The sequence below is a fragment of the Tursiops truncatus genome, chromosome 14 (genome assembly GCF_011762595.2).
Source record: "Tursiops truncatus isolate mTurTru1 chromosome 14, mTurTru1.mat.Y, whole genome shotgun sequence".
Classification (NCBI taxonomy): domain Eukaryota; kingdom Metazoa; phylum Chordata; class Mammalia; order Artiodactyla; family Delphinidae; genus Tursiops; species Tursiops truncatus.
The window spans coordinates 37,965,712-37,982,769 of NC_047047.1; the positions used below are offsets into that span (position 1 = coordinate 37,965,712).

The following is a 17,058-nucleotide window of genomic DNA, read 5'->3' on the forward strand; positions in this document are numbered from 1 at the left end:
GTACATAAATATGTGAGCACAACTCTGATACTATTAAATTTTTACTTTTATTAAATATTAATCTTTTCATTTATTTTCAAAAGCTTATTGGCTTCTGGCTCTTTTATTTTAAATCTCATCCATTTTGTGTCATTGCTTTTTGGCTCCAAATATCTCACATATTGATTCATTATTTTTAACTTCTATTTATTCCTCCCCCCCCTTTTTTTTTTTAACCTTATTTCTACTTTCTTAGATTTAATCTCCTCTCAACCTTTGTTAAGGCAAAAGTAATATTCTGCTTTAGGTTTAGAAACTGTTAAAAAACACTTTGATTTCATTATAATTTGTCTCATTAACTTATACAAAGGGGGATAACAAAAGGGGATAATAAATCACAATCATCTGAAGAACCCAACACTTATTCTTGCTTTTTTTTTGCTTTGGGGAAGAAAAAAATTAGAAAAAAAAATGCATTGATGATATGACTTGAATTTTAAGAAACATATTTCATAAATAAGCACTATTTCCCATAAATGCACTCTTTCTGATTCGAAGCAATTTTCTTTTTTTTTTTTTGGCAAAATATTTAATGTCTGTAAGTGTGCCTCACCCTCCTATTTCTGTTATGATTCGATAGCCTCTCCAAACTGGCTGTACCAGAAAAAACATGGGCACATTTTCCCAGCAGGATTCGAAAACCATTAAAGCCCTGGTCCTCTTGACTCAGAAATGACTACAGGTGAGGTCCTTCCACAGCATGCCTCAGGCGTCTCTGCTCAAGGAAAAAAGCCCCCCATTTCTACAAGACTCCCGAGGTGTTCTGTTCTTCTGCAGCTTGGCACTGGGAGCTGGGCGGCTGGAAATAGTGGTAGGCTCGGGCACTGCAGAGGTAGTCCCCATACACAGTGAGAAGCATCATGGAGGAGGAGAAGGTCTTGTAGCCAATGTTAGCTAGTTTCTTGGCAGTTGGCATGTTGTCCCCCTCTAGGATTCGGCTCCCAATGCGAGCTAGGGCCCCGTGGGCCAGACGTAGCATAACCCCCCACAGCAAGGCTGGAGCCTGCAGTGGCTGCCCAGAGCAATTTTATTAAGTCTAGAAGTTAGTCTCTCTTGTAGATGTCAGTCTTTCTTGATCACGAGCCTTTATTACACTATTTGAATTAAAAGAAACCCCAGATTCACAAATCTGCCATTTGAGCAATTTAGTTTTTTAGAAACTTGCTTAAACTTCATTAATCAAACACTTTCAACTTTTCTGTTGCCTTTTCAATCTCAAGGTAAAAATGATCATAGTACATCACTGATTATCTAATACTTCCTCTCTGTATAAGATTTTGGTTACTGCTGGGTAAAAAAGGAGAAAGAAAACAACTTTGTTTTAGTCGACTTTATTTTTTAGAACATTTTAAAATTTACAGAAAAATTGAGAAGATAGTACAGAGAGTTCTCATGTACCTCATACCCAGTTTCCCCTATTATTAACATATTACATTAGTGCGGTACATTTGTTATAATTAATGAACCAACATCAACACATTATTAATAACTATAGTCCATAGTTGTTTCATTTCCTTAGTTTTTGTCTAATGTCTTTTTCTGGTCCAGGATGCTACATTATAATTAGTTGTCATGTCTCCTTAGACTCCTCTCTGCTATTAAAGTTTCTCAGACCTTCCTTGTTTCTGACGACCTTGACTGTTTTGAGGACAACAGGTCAGATACATTGTAGGATGACCCACTACTGGAATTTGAACATATATTTTTTTAACTCCAAATTTTCTCTGAAGTAAGAAGAGAAAATTTTAAATTCTTCTTAATTTTATTTTTGGATGCATTGGGTCTTCGTTGCTGTGCGCAGGCTTTCTATAGTTGCAGCGAGTGGGGGCTACTCTTCGTTGCGGTGCGCGGGCTTCTCATTGCGGTGGCTTATCTTGTTGCTGAGCATGGGCTCTAGGTGCTCAGGCTTCAGTAGTTGTGGCTCGCAGGCTCTGGAGCACAGGCTCAGTGGTTGTGGCGCACGGGCTTAGTTGCTCCTCAGCATGTGGGATTTTCCTGGACCAGGGATCAAACCCGTGTCCCCTGCATTGGCAGGCGGATTCTTAACTACTGCACCACCAGGGAATCCCAACACATTCCTTTTTTAAAAATTTATTTATTTTATTTATTTACTTTCGGCTGCATTGGGTCTGTTGCTGCATGCGGGCTTTCTCTAGTTATGGCGAGCGGGGCCTACTCTTCATTGCGGTGTGTGGGCTTCTCATTGCAGTGGCTTCTCTTGTTGCAGATCACGGGCTCTAGGCACGTGGACTTCAGTAGTTGTGGCTCGCGGGCTCTAGAGCGCAGGTTCAGTAGTTGTGGCACACAGGCTTCGTTGCTCCGCAGCATGTGGGATCTTCCCGGGCCAGGGATCAAACCCGTGTCTCCTGCACTGGTAGGTGGATTCTTAACCACTGTGCCACCAGGGAAGCCCCCAAAACACTTATTCTTAATCCAACATCTTCTATCCTTCTATTGTTGATTTACTCAAACATTTTAAATTGTCTTCTTCCTCTTTGTCTACATTTATATTTTTCCTTTATTTACATAGAAGTTTTAAGAAAGTTTTAAGAAAACAGCCCACTCTATGGCAGGGGGTTAGTGGCACCCCCATCCTGCACATCCTAATGCATTCTCTACACCCGATCATTCTACTTCTAGCCTTAGCACCTAATCACCCAAAGGCCTCACTTCCTAATAACCTTGGGGGTTAGAATTTCAACATGAATTCTGGTGGGACACAAACATTCAGACCATAGCATCAGCCAACACCAAGTGGAACAGATCCCAACCACCCAGTTGATCTAAGCCAACCCATGGAATTATAAGAGGTAAAAAAATCCCAAACCCCATTTCCTAACACATCAAAATTACAGGCTTTATTCTACATCTGAGTAGACCTCAAACTCCTTTCAAGATTTGTCTTGGGAGCAAGGGCAGAGGGGTCTCTTGACACTCAGGGAAGATAAAACGTCTGATGTTCAGCAGGGGTGGGGAAGGTGGACCTTATTAAAAGTAATCAAAATTCAAAGAGACTATTTGAAAAGAGGATTCTGATCAAATACATTTGAAAAGAGGTCTAATAAATATTTGAAAAGAAGGGGAGTCATGGCGTTTCTCAAGAAAAACAAAGGAAAGTATGCCATTGAAGATCTGTAAAGGGATCATGATGTTTGTTCGAGGGGGTAATACACTAAGACTAATTTTTGTTCAAGTTTTAATTAACTATGTGACAAGAGAAGTTGCTGGGAGTTTTGGGGTTTTTTGTTTGTTTTTGGCAAATAGATTAGGCTAATTTCCCCATCTTTATAATTTATCACTTTCACACTGGTTATTTCTACTTGGTGGAACCAACTGTGAAACTATCTTGTACTTTTTTCTCACTCTATCTGGCTCCGTCCTCAGTGTCCCTTTTGCTATGGGCCCCTTCAAGTTCATTGTATCACTGTCAGTAGGGGAGAGGGTTGTTTAGGAGACTGAGACCTGTTTGCTCTCTAGGGCACACATGCTCTAAAGATGTCTACAGTTGGGTATTGGCACTTTGACCGAGACAAGTCCTGTCTTGGGAGGAATCATTTATCACAAAGAATGAAAAGATTTTGTAGTCAGTATTGTTCTACTCCAGCTAATTTTATTTATTATCAAGGACAAATGGGGCAAATTCAATCAGTACTTGCAGGGTATCAAAAGCGAGAGTGGGTGAGACATATAATATTTCCTATAATTAACATATCTATAACAATTTGACATTTGAAGATGCTGCTTTTGTAGAATATTTGAGCTTTCAATGTTTAGGACTTTTAGTAAACATTCAAAGCAAAAATGTCAGTTTTCCCAATAATTGTTCCATATGTCAGATTTCATGATTGTTGGAAAAAGAGCAAAAGGCTGGGAAACAAATAGATGCCTGCATGACAAAAATGAGATGGATCCATTTGGAAACAGGATTCTACTAGATAACCAACTTTAAAAAAAAAAATTTTTTATAATTATTACTTTTTAAATTATTTATTTATTTATTTGGCTGCACTGGGTCCTAGTTGCGGCACATGGGATCTTCGTTGCTGTGTGCAGGATCTTCCTTGCAGTATGCGGATCCTTAGTTGCGGCACGCAGGATCTTTTAGTTGAGGCGTGCGTGTAGGATCTAGTTCCCTGACCAGGGATCGAACCTGGGCCCCCTGCATTGGGAGCGTGGAGTCTTAGCCACTGGACCACCAGGGAAGTCCCAAGATACCCAACTTTTAGATAATAATATATTCATACAACTCAAAACATTTTAAATATAGAAAGGTTATTTCCCGTCATAAGAAAAAAATTTGTAACTATATGTGGTGATGGATGTTAACTAGAATTATTGTGATGATCATTTCTCAATATATACAAATATTGAATCATTATGTTGTACACCTGAACCTAATATAATGTTATGTCAACTATATCAATTTAAAAAAAGAGAGAGGTTACATGGGAAAAACGTCTCCCACACAGCCCTGACCCATTCTGTCCAGTTTCCACACCAGCATCCATCCCATCCCCACGAAACCACTGTTATTAGTTTCTGGTGTTTTCTTCCAGAATGTCTTCAGGCATATAAGCAATACAGATATATATTCTTATTTTGTCTTAAAAAATCTTTTTGTTGAAGCATAACATTGATACATATAGTAAGTTCTAGTAGCTACAAGAACATTTCCCCAACATCTTCCCCAAAACCCTCACACTCCCTTCTAGACAGTAGCCCCCAAAGATAACCACTATTCTGACCTTTATCACTATAAATTAGTTTTGTCTATTCTTGAGTTCCATATACATGAAATCATACAGTATATACTTTTCTGTGTATGGCTTCTTTCACTCAACATTACATCTGTGAGGTCCATCCATGTTTCTGTGTATGGCAATCTCTTGTTCTTTTCTTCTTTGGTATGTATTATTCCACTTTCTGATTATACCTCCATTTGTCTACCCATTCTACTGTTGATAAACAGGTTAGTTGTTTCCAGTCTGAGGCTGTTATGAATAGTGCTGCTATGAACATTTTTATACGTATCTTTTGGTGGATATAGCACTCATTTCGGTTGCCTATATAGAATGGTTTAGATGGGTCATATATAGGCCTTAGAAGATACCATAAGACAGATTTCCAAAGTAGTTATAACAATTTATATCCCCCCTAGCAGTGTATAAGCTCTAGTTGCTCCATCCCCACAACAACCCTTTGGTATTGTCAGTCCTTTTAAACAATATGAAACAAAGTATCATTATTCACCTTGGGAGGATGCTAGGGAGCCAACTTATTATTTAAACCAGTAAATAAAGGGGGGGAAAATCAAGCCTTTTTCTGTTTTTCTTATATGATCTCTATTTCAGGATAACCAAATAATGAGAAATTTCTTTTTTTGGATAAGAGTTTCAGATAAGAAACAGAGGAGGACTATATTAGAACTCAGATATTATCATTTTTCAGTCCATCAGGTACCAATGGATATAAGCATTTCTATTAACATCACAAAAAAAGAGACAATCAGACACCAATTAGACTCCTAATGGGATTACACATCAACACCTATAATGTAGTCTTACCACACTTCCTTGAAAAAATTTGAATCTCTATCTGAACAAGCCTCTAGATCTAATTACCAGTTTACAGGAAACATAAGGGCCAGAGGAACATGTCAAACAACATCACAGGGGCAATCATCTAAACGCAGACTACAGGGAAATTGTATAGGAAGATAACCTGGTTTTGTCAACAACAAGAAATAAAGGAGAGTTTTTAAATGATAGAGAGGAAAACCGGTAGGTTAAAAGAGATTTAAGATACCTATGAAACAACTACAACACGTAAACTTCATTCAAACCCTGATTCAAACAAATTGTACTAAAAAAGAAATAAGACATTCAGAGAAGTGTGAACACTGATTGGGTAGTTAATAATATCAAGGAAGTGTTAAAATGCTTTTAGGTGTGATAAGGTATTGTGGTTATGTTTTTTAAAACATTCTTCTCTTTTAGAGGAATATACAGAACTATTTACAGATTAAATTACATGATGCCTGGGATTGTTTTAAAAATAATCTGGGGGATTCCCTGGTGGCGCAGTGGTTGAGAGTCCGCCTGCCGATGCAGGGGACACAGGTTTGTGCCCCGGTCCGGGAGGACCCCACATGCCGCGGAGCGGCTGGGCCCGTAAGCCATGGCCGCTGAGCCTGCGCGTCTGGAGCCTGTGCTCCGCAACGGGAGAGGCCACAACAGTGAGAGGACCGCGTTATCGCAAAAAAAAAAAAAAAATAAAAGAGAAAAAAAATATGGGACTTCCCTGGTGGCACAGTGGTTAAGAATCCACCTACCAATGCAGGGTACACGGGTTTGAGCCCTGGTCCGGGAAGATCCCACATGCCATGGAGCAACTAAGCCCGTGCGTCACAACTACTGAGCCTGCACTCTAGAGCCTGGTAGCCACTAGCCACAACTACTGAGCCCTCGCACCACAACTACTGAAGCCAGCACGCCTAGAGCCCATGCTCCACAACAAGACAAGTCACCTCAGTGAGAAGACTGCACACCACAATGAAGAGTAGCCCCCACACACCACAACTAGAGAAAGCCTGTGTGCAGCAACGAAGACCCAACGCAGCCAAAATTAAATAAATAAATAAAATTTTTTAAAAAATCTGGATGGGGAAAATGGAGGGTCTGGATGATATATGATTATCCATATGTTGATAGTTGTTGAATCTGGGTGATGGAAACATTGGATTCATTATATTATTCTCTCTGCTTTTGTATATGTTTGAAACTTTCCATAACAAAGCTTTTAAAAATACTTTTAAAAACTGTCCCTATGGTATTTGCTATAATAGCAAATATTTGGAAACAAACTAGATGTTCACAGTATGAGAACAGCCAAAATAAATGTAGTATATTTGTATAATGAAATAATATATACAGTAGTTCTCAAACTTTTTGGTCTTAGAAACTTTACACAATTAAAAATTATTAAAGACCCCAAAAGTTTTGTTTATGTAGGTTGTAACTATTAATATTTGCTATATTACAAATTAAAACTGACAAATTAAAAAATCTGTATTGATATATTAATCATTTTAAAATACTGATAATAAACCCATAATAATTTATTAAACAGAATATGGGACATGTAACTTTTTACATTTTCAGGATGCTTTCAACTGTAAGTAATAGAAAATGTGACTGGGGAATTCCCTGGCAGTGCAGTGGTTAGGACTCCACGCTTTCACTGCATGGGGCACGGGTTCAATCCCTGGTCTGGGAACTAAGATCCCACAAGCCATGTGGTATGGCCAAAGAAAAAAAGAAAGAAAGGAAAGAAAATGTGACTAAAAATAGCTTAAATAACAAGAGATTTATCATCTCACATGACAAGAAGCCTGAAGGTAACAAGGCTCCAAGGTTGATTAATTTCAGGGTCAGTGACATCATCAAAGGTCAAGATTCTTTCTATCTTTTCTCTTTGCCACCTCTGTTTATGAACAGGCTCCCTCGTAGTTATGAGATGACTATCACAGCTCTAGGTACCACACAAATGTCAAAGGCAGAAAAATGGGACCTAGAGAAAGCCTGTGTGCAGCAATGAAGACCCAACGCAGCTTAAAAAAAAAAAAAAAGAAAAAAAAGAACTGGTCTTGTACAGTGCATCCCTAACTCAGCTATTGAAAAGAAAAATGGGACCATCTGGGGTTCAACATAAACATCAAAGACTGGTTCTTGTTCATCTAAAACACCATAACAACGTTGTAAATCAACTATACTCCAATATAAAATAAAAATTAAATTAAAAAAAATAATAAAACACTATAGGCCAAGTTATAGTGTTAACAGTGAGAATGACCTCTCTCCCCTGAGGTTTCCCCTGAGCACACTGGAAAGGATGCCAGCAATCCAACTGGATGTCCCAAGCTAGTAAATATAATCCAAATGCAATATTAGGATAATAAGCAAGAAAAGCCCTCAGATTTAAAGAATAAACTATTTTATTTTATTTACTGCATGCTTTTGCATTTATGCCAACACTTTCATCTATAGCATCTATTTTCTCAAAGGTTATAGTTTAAAGTAACAACTTGGAAAGTCAATCTATCACTTGTCAGGTGTTCTGTATGTATTTGGCTCATTTAATCCTCACAACAACAACCCTGTGAGTTAGGCATTATTATCATCTCCACTTTCCAGATGAAGAAACTAAAGCATCAAGAGATTTTGTGACTTTCCCAACTCACACACCACTCTGTGTGGAGCTAGGATTCAAATCCTAGCAGTCTGGCTCCATTGCTTTCAACTAAATGCTTACCTCTCTATGGTTTTAGAAAAATATGCTCAAGCACATGAGTTGAAAATTTAAGGCTAATTGGTAGAAGCATATAGAGTATAATTTTCAAAACGATAGGAGAAAATAATCAAATAAAACTTGATCGATTCAGCAGAAGGCCAAAAAAGGTGGGGGAGGGGAATCTTCCTCTCTGGCTGATAATTAACCACCGTCATAAATGGCAGAGCAACTACTTACACCAGGAAGTTGGTGACAAACCTACTGCTTCAAAGGGTCATAGCTGTCCTTCACCCTAGAAAGGCAACAGTACCTAAGACATTAATTCTGCAAAAACACATGTGTGTGCAAAATCACAGATGTCATCTGTGTCTTCAGATTCAGACCCATTTTGTCATGGCTTTGGCATGAACTATTATTTCTAGGATTACACAAAGAAAAATAAACTCATGGCCTATATTGAAAGAGAAAGACCTCAAGAAAACAGCAAAAGGATTACAATAGATGAAGAAAGTCAGGGGGTGGAGAAACCAATGTTGGAGCTAGCAACAAAGAAGGATTAAATGCCTTGATTTGTTTCACTAGAGAATAAACTGTATAAAAACGAAAAGGGGATGGATGGGATGGTAACAAAGAGAAAGGACAGTAAATTTTAAAATGCATCCAACGAGTCCAAAAAAATTGAACTTTGTCTTACCTAACAAACATGTCCTGCCCTTGAGCTCAAAGCTTCACCAGCTTCTCGGTCCCAAGCCAGAAGTTTGGAAGTCAGCGCAGACGCCTTGCTCTTTCTCCATGTGTATCCAATAATGACCAAATCCAGCTGATTGACATCCTACTTATTTTCCAAACCATTCCACCTTTCCATCTGTACCACCTGTGACCCGGGTCAGTCAACATGTCATTAATAAGAGCTGCCTAACTGGTCTCCTTGCTTCTGAATTTGTTCCTCTTCGATTCACCACTTACCAACTCATCAAAGTTATTGTGGTCAAATACAATTCTGGTAATGCCACTCTTGGCCTAAACCCTTCGGCAGCTCCCCATCACCTACCAAATAAGCTTTCGGTTCAAGTCTCCGCCTCTTTTCTCCAGCCTCATTTCCCATTGCGATTCTTAGCATTCTCTAAAACTGTGGTGCTGTGCTCTTGCTGCACACCTGTCCGTACCTTGTCACCCCAGCCTGAACTCCTAATCTTTCCTCATGGTTCATCTCATGTTGTCCAAGAAGCCTTCTCTGCTGCCCAGCCACCCTCAGTGCTCTGCAGTGCTTACTGTGATGCACTGAAATCATTTCTTTTCCTGTCTGCAGTACCCACTAGACTGAGTTCTTTGAGGAAAGGGGTTGAAGCTTATTTATATTTGTATACTCCGAGGCTGGCATCCATTTGAAAAATATTTATTGAGGACCTGCTATGTGGCAGGCACTATTCCATGGGCTGGGGATACGGTGGTGAACAGGGCAGACAAGGCACCTGCATTTCATGGTGCAGTCTGATTCTAAGAGACACAGAAGGCACATCTGTGGAATGAGCTGGATTCTATAGGTGCAAATAGAAAGTATTTTTTCTTTCCCATCTCTCCTAGATAAGCTCCCTTTGCTGAATAACGTTTTCCCTGCCCCCACCTCTTAGATAATAAGTGGATAAATAAATGAATGCTCTCTTTGTTATGACTTTTAAAATCCTAGCCCAGTGAAATGATCAGATCTTCAAACTAATTTAGAGCATCTCCCCTTCTCTAGGAGGGGTCTGACAAAGCCTTGACCAGTGAATCACTGCTGTTTCTTTCCACTCCAGACTTCCTCTCTAACACTCTGGGTGATACTGGGTGGAGTTAGAATGCTCTCAGCCATTCTGAAATCTGGGGAAGTTGAACTGGGGATATATTCAGTTTGGGTTCAATGCGATACATTTATATGATTTCCAGTTACTTCCATGTATAGTGAAATTATTGCTAGCTGTCCTGGTATAGGAATAGCTTCCTGGTAGGGAATACTCCTCCCTACCACTCACAGGGCTCACTGGCCCTGCAACATGAAACAAAGGTGCCAGGCCAGGGCTGGATAACAATATGAAAGTGTCCTACAGGAAATATTTTAACAATGGAGGAGAAACAAGTTTCAAATATAAAGAGCTAGAAGCTAGTGTGTGAAGAGTTGTCTAGTTATTTGATTTGTATCATTGTAAGCAGAGGACTCATTGGAAAGCTCATCGGTCAGAAAGAAGTTCTCTCTTGGGCAGGAATGTACACAGTCAATGTCATATGAAGAGGTGATTGAAGAGCATGCAGCCAAAACACGGAAGAAAAAGTATTATTGAGATGTGTCAGGCAGTTCATTTTAAGAAAATATTATCTTGGGACTTCCCTGGTGATGCAGTGGTTAAGACTCCGCACTCCCAATGCAGGGGGCCCGGGTTCAATCCCTGGTCAGGGACCTAGAATCCCACATGCATGCCGTAACTAAGTGTTCACATGCCACAAATAAGGAGCCCGCCTTCTGCAACTAAGTTCCGGTGTAACCAAATAAAAATAAATAAATATTTTTTAAAAAAATATTATCTTATTTTTCTGGATGTGTGACATCTGTGATATCTGTTTGTGGTATATTTTAAAATTATATAAATTGTTTATTTTCTCTTAAGTAAATATTTACTTTAATATCTCATTTTATTTGTAACTTTATGTTCTTCTTTTTAAAGAAGTCCCAAATGTAGTAGAGCTTCAGCGTCCACAGAACTGCATCCAACCCTGAGCAGGGTATGTACGTCAGAAGCCCTCCAAGAAGTCTCTTTCAAAGAGGGGTTAGCCCCTCCCTCCCCACAACCATGGGAAGGGCACACATGCAGAGCATACTGACAATGATCCCTCCTGGGAAATCCTCCCTTGAGATCCCCCAACGGGTTATGGGTGGGTGATTGCTGTTGTAGGAGGAACCAACTTCTCCATCCCTTACTGTGCGTGGGGCTCTAGGAGTACTTGCTACCTCCTATACCATGCTTGGCCTTTGGAGTCTCTGATAAAATTCTAAGTCAGAGCCCCTTTCTAACATCCTACAACATGAGTAAACAAACATGAATTTCAGATCTTGGGTAATGCTATTAGGAAACTTAAATGATAGAGATTAAGAATGGAGACTACTTTCCATGACCAGAACCTAAATGAGGAAAAGGAGCCACTATGAGAAGATCTGGGAGCAGAGAGAAGAGCAAGTGCAAAGACCCTGAGGAGGAAATCAAGAGTCCAAAAGAAGGCCAGTACATCTAGTGTGTAATAATCAAGGGGATGAGTAGTCTGGGTTGGAGTCAAAGTCTGGCAGGAGCTAGATCATACGGGACTTTGTGAATTCTACAGAAATTTATTTTATTCTAAATAATGGGAAGTCATTGGACAGCTTTAGTAGGGATGTGATGTGCACAGCTTTTTAATTTTATTTTTTATTATCATTATGGTTGCTATGGGAAAGTAGATTGTAGTCAGGAAGGAGAAAAAGCAAGGAGGCTGGAAACTGTTCAGATGAATTGGATTAAGTGATCCAATCAAACCATTGAGGTTAAAAAGAAAAGAAAAGAAAAGAAAAATCACTGTGGTGATACAGAACTAGCCTGAGACATGTGGGTGCCCTAAGCAGGTAAAGAATTCAGCACTCCTTCGGTCAGTCCCCAAACTGGCTGTTTTCAGGGTTGGTGGCAGTCAAGCCTTCAGACAACATTGCAGACCTTGGGATGCCACCCTGATTGCAGCCTTATGGGAGACTGTGAAGCAGAGGACATAGTTGAAGCAGTGCCCAGAATGCTGACCTACAGAAACAACACATGTGTGTTGTTTTAAGCTGATAAATATTGGGATAAATTGTTACACAACGGCAGGTAACTAATGCAGCTCTCAAGTGAAGCTGATGCTCTTCATCTGAGGACCACACCCTGAGTAGCCAGGAAGGAGAAGAATGAGTTCACTGAAGAAGGGCTAAAGTAGTCAACAGAAGGCACTGGGTCTGTGGTTTGAGAGTGTCTTGGCTACTGCACATGTTGCTGTTTGTCCCCCTGGCGCAATTACAACCAGCATAAAGAAACCAAATGTTTGCATGCACGTGTTTCTTCACCTGTCCCAGAAGTTGCTAATGATTTGTAGGTTCTCTGAAGAAAGAAAATCATTGGGATAGGGAGTCAATAAAATTGGCAAATTCTCTTGAAAATTTACTTAGAATTAGAAAATTATAATTTTCTTCAAAGTTCATTACTGATGATTTCACTTATCTTCACAGATTTGATTTTAAAAACCAATACCTTCATTTTAGGTATTGATTTTTTAAAAACTTCTACTGAATTTAAGAACTTGAAAGAAAAAGTCAAGGTCATTGTTTCTCTCTTAGAATGTTGTATTACTAAAAGCCAGCCAATCAGATCTTCCAAGCGTGTGGTGGGATGAAGAGAAATACGTGCATTATATTTTTAAGAATGTACAAAATTGTTCATAACATAGCAGCTCTATTCATGATAGTAAAAAAAAAACTAGGGGGGAAAAGCAACATCTAACAACTGGAAAATGAAGAAACAAATTGTGGAATATTCATACAATGGAATACTATGCAGCAATAAAAATGCACTACTGATATATAGAGCAACACAAATACATTTTAAAAACATTTTGTTGAGTGAAAGGAGCCAGACACAAGAAGATAAGACACTGTATGATTCCATTTATATGAAGTACAAGAACAGGCAAAATTGTAGTCATATTAGAGACCTCTGAGAAGGGGGTATTGAATGGAAAGGCCACAATGGAACCTTTAGGCATGACAGAAATGTCTCATGTATATATCTGGGTGGTGGCTACATGGATGTATATACATGTAAAATTCATTGAGCTGTATGCTTAAGATTTGTGCACTTTACTGTATGTAAGTTATACCTCAATTTTTTTAATGGAAAAAAAAGGAGGTAATGGGATAGAAGATCTGGTAAGATATCTGAACTAGAAATGTAAATTTGAGATTTTTCTGCACAGAAAATATTTAATGTCATATGTCTGCACGAGATCAATTGGGAAGAGAGTTTAGATAGAGGAGAGACCCCCAGATTAAGCTCTAGGGAACCAGAGGTTGGGAAAAGGAAAATAGGTCAGCAAAATAGAGATCATGAATGAGAGAGAGAAGGAGAAGAATAAGGTCTCAGAGAAAATGAAGAATGGAGTGGTCACCTGCATGAAACACTACTGAGAGCTAGAGATGAAGACCGAGAAGTTTCAGTACAAAAGAGACATCCAGCTGTCAAAATAGGCTCTGTCTAAGGTCATCCAATTACCCTCCACTTCCAACTCTGACTCCACCACCCATGATCTCAACACACAGCCCTTCAGTCCTGAGAGCTTCTGATTTAAAGAACAATCATAGCTTTTAAAAGGTCTGTCTGAAAATCAGCTGTAAAATATTTTAAATTATTTTTAAACTCACCATATCGATAAAGCTCCAAGATATAATCTTACTCTAAAAATGTAAAAAAAAAAAAGAAAAGAACATAAAACTAAAGACTTTTTTTCTCTTTAAAGAAGTCTTGAAACTTTTTTTTAAGTTATAAAAAAAGTTCTGCAGAATAGGCAATTTAGATCAATTTTCCTAGAGGACAACTGGAAAAGCCAGATAAAATATTTTAAAATATCTGTTTTAAAGCATATGAGAGCAAATAAGGCCCTGAAGAATTACACGCCAAGATTCAGAAGAAAACAGAAAGATGGAAATCTAGGTAGCTGAGTTCAGTCTTTGGGACTCTGCCAATCTTCCAATTTCAGAAGATGCAGCTGAGAAGCTGGACAGAGCTTTGTACAGACTCATGGGGTTGGGGAACATGATTTAGGGCAAATCCTCAGGCTTTGGGTTGGGACGCAAAGGGTCAAACTAGAGGAGTAGGTTGAACAGGCCCTCATAAGCACTAAAGCCCAATTCTGAATTATCTCAATTTTGGAACAGATTAAATTGTTCTGAGATTGATAGTGTTCCTAGCCATCTGTCAGAAGCAAACATGAATTCTCTCTTGAGGGAAAGGGCACTATTTTAGGCTTCGAATTATCTCTATAATTTTTCATAGACAATGACCACATTTCAAAAAAAATAGCCTGGCATACACGGAGACAAGTTGATATATTTGAAAATCAAGCGGGGAAAAAAAAAAGACGCAAAGGGGAACCAGCAAGTGGAATTATCAGATAGATTTTAAAATAGCAATTCTTAATATGTTTAAAGAAAAAAGACAACTTTGGTGCAGAGCACTGAAAACTAAAAGAAATAAATGAAATTATAGAACTAAAACAAACAAAAAACCCCAGAAATTAAGAACTCAGTAAACATGTTTAACAGCAGATTGTTTAAACAGGACCAAAGAAAAAGTACCACCTATCTAAAAAAATTGATAATTGAACCATGTTAAAATTAAAACCTTCTGTTCATCAAAATATATTAAAGTGAAAAGACAAGCCAAAAAATGTTCATGTACAAAGGAAATATATTCAGAATGTATAAAGAACTACTCCAAATAAGAAAAAGACAACCTAATAGAAAATGGGCAAAAGACTTGAATGAGCACTTCACACAACAGGATATCCAAATGACTAACAAACATAAATGGTGCATAAATTTAAACATATAACAGACCAAGAGCTTTTGGTTTTAAAAACTCTTTCCTGCATATTTCTGAAGGATGTAAATAGCATACATCATAATTAAATTTTTAAAAATACTTTTAAGATTAAAGCAAGTAAGATGTTGGAAGAACATACACCTATCTATTAAAAGTAGTTACCTTTAGGGCTTCCCTGGAGGCGCAGTGGTTGAAAGTCCGCCTGCTTATGCAGGGGACACGGGTTTGTGCCCCGGTCTGGGAGGATCCCACATGCTGCGGAGCGGCTGAGCCTGCGCGTCCGGAGCCTGTGCTCCACAACGGGAGAGGCCACAACAGTGAGAGGCCCGTTTACCGCAAAAAAAAAAAAAAAAGTTGTTACCTTTAGAAGGGGAGGATTTTTCATTTTTTATGTTAGATATTTCTGCATTAAAAAAAGTTACTATAATTTCATTTTTGTTTCTAATGGATAACATTCACATGGTTCAAAATGCAATACATTATAATGCATACACTGAGAAGTCCCTCACCCTGTCTCTGTCTTCTCCTCCACCCCACAGGAAATCATGATTATTCGTTTCTTATGTATCTTTCCAGAATTTATGTGGAAACAAGAAAGGGTCATAGAATCTTATTCTCCTTTCCTACACAAAAGGCATATCTTACTTACTTGTGAAGTAAAAAGCCCAGATATGTACCTGGGCTTTTTACTTAGCAAGATATCCTAAAGATCTTTCCTTATCAGTACGTAGGGAACTTCCTCATCCTTTCTCACAGCTGCATAATGCTCCACTGTGTACTATCTATTTATTTGTTTATGGCTGCATTGGGTCTTTGCTGCTGCCCGCGGGCTTTCTCTAGTTGTGGCGAGCGGGGGTTACTATTTGTTGAGGTGCACAGGCTTCTAATTGCGGTGGCTTCTCTTGCTGCAGAGCACGGGGTCTAGGATCACAGGCTCAGTAGTTGTGGCGCATGGGCTCAGTTGCTCCGCGGCTTGTGGGATCTTCCCGGACCAAGGTTTGAACCCCTGTCCCCTGCATTGGCAGGCAGATTCTTAACCACTGAGCCACCAGGGAAGTCCTTGTACTACTGTTTTCAAAACCAGTCCTCTGATGGATATTTGAGTAGTTTCCAACTTTTTGCTAATTACAATAAACAACTTCATATGTCATTTCATATGGAAGCAAGTGTATCTATAGGAACAATTCTCCAAAGTGGGATTGTTGGATCAAAGTGTAAACGCATCTGTGGTTTCATAACCACGAAGGGTTGCGACATTCTGCTCTCCCATCTGCAGTGTGAGGCAGCGCTCGTTTCCCCATATACCCCTACAGAGTACAGTATATCGCCAAACGTTTCAATGTTTGCCAATCCAATGAGTGAAAAATAGTATCTCAGTGTAATTTGCCTTCTCTTATCACAACTGAGGCTAAGCATCTTTTTGTATGTTTAAAGCGTATTTGTAATTATTTTTCTGTGAAGTCTTTGTTCTCCAGTCCTTTGCCTATTTTTCTAGTGGGTTGTTGAACATAAATTGTTAGATATTTTACAAGGCGTACTAAGTATATATTTGTACTTGGGAAAAAATGATTTAAGAAGGAAAAAAAGATGTTAAAACTTCAGTCATAAAAACGAATATACCACCAGCCTTTCTGCCACGAGCCTGGAATCCGGCCACGGTAGCGGTGGGGACGGGAATCCGCAAGGAGTCTCTGACCACTGCGACAGGCGCCAGACCCGACGACGCATGCTCGGAAGAGTCTCGCCTGAATCCGTACATCTGTTGCGCATGCTCCCCTGATTCCGCCACAAAATCTGTGTGCGCATGCTCCTAAACCTGCCTTCCTGGGAGATTTCTCACAAAGAACTGAAGGCGTTTGCTGCTACGGATTGCTGGCGCTGAGAGCCTCGCGTGGTCCCCTGCTGTCGGAAAATGTCCCGAAACACCATCCCTGGTTTGAAGAAGGAATTCCACTACAAAACCAGGCTTCTTCCTGTGGCTCTTAAACAAACAAAAACCCCACTGCATTACATCAGCGGGTATTCATCACCGCCCCTCTCTAAACAGTGTCTACAGCGAGTCTTTCAAATTGATGCTTTATATTGAGGAGGAAGTAGATGA

The 17,058-nt window shown here is 39.2% G+C and overlaps 1 protein-coding gene across 1 annotated transcript; it reads right to left on the reverse strand.

Moving 5' to 3' along the window:
• Positions 1-208: 208 nt before the first annotated feature.
• Positions 209-6,885, reverse strand: LOC101333684 (cytochrome c oxidase assembly protein COX14-like). The gene has a single exon (XM_073791352.1). The coding sequence runs from the start codon at positions 1,016-1,018 to the stop codon at positions 782-784; it is 237 nt and encodes a 78-aa protein (XP_073647453.1). The 5' UTR covers positions 1,019-6,885; the 3' UTR covers positions 209-781.
• Between the last annotated feature and the right edge of the window lie 10,173 nt (positions 6,886-17,058).

Bases quoted from the DNA above. Each gene is read 5' to 3' on its own strand.
- LOC101333684 (XM_073791352.1), bottom strand. From the start codon at position 1,018: ATGCTACGTCTGGCCCACGGGGCCCTAGCTCGCATTGGGAGCCGAATC.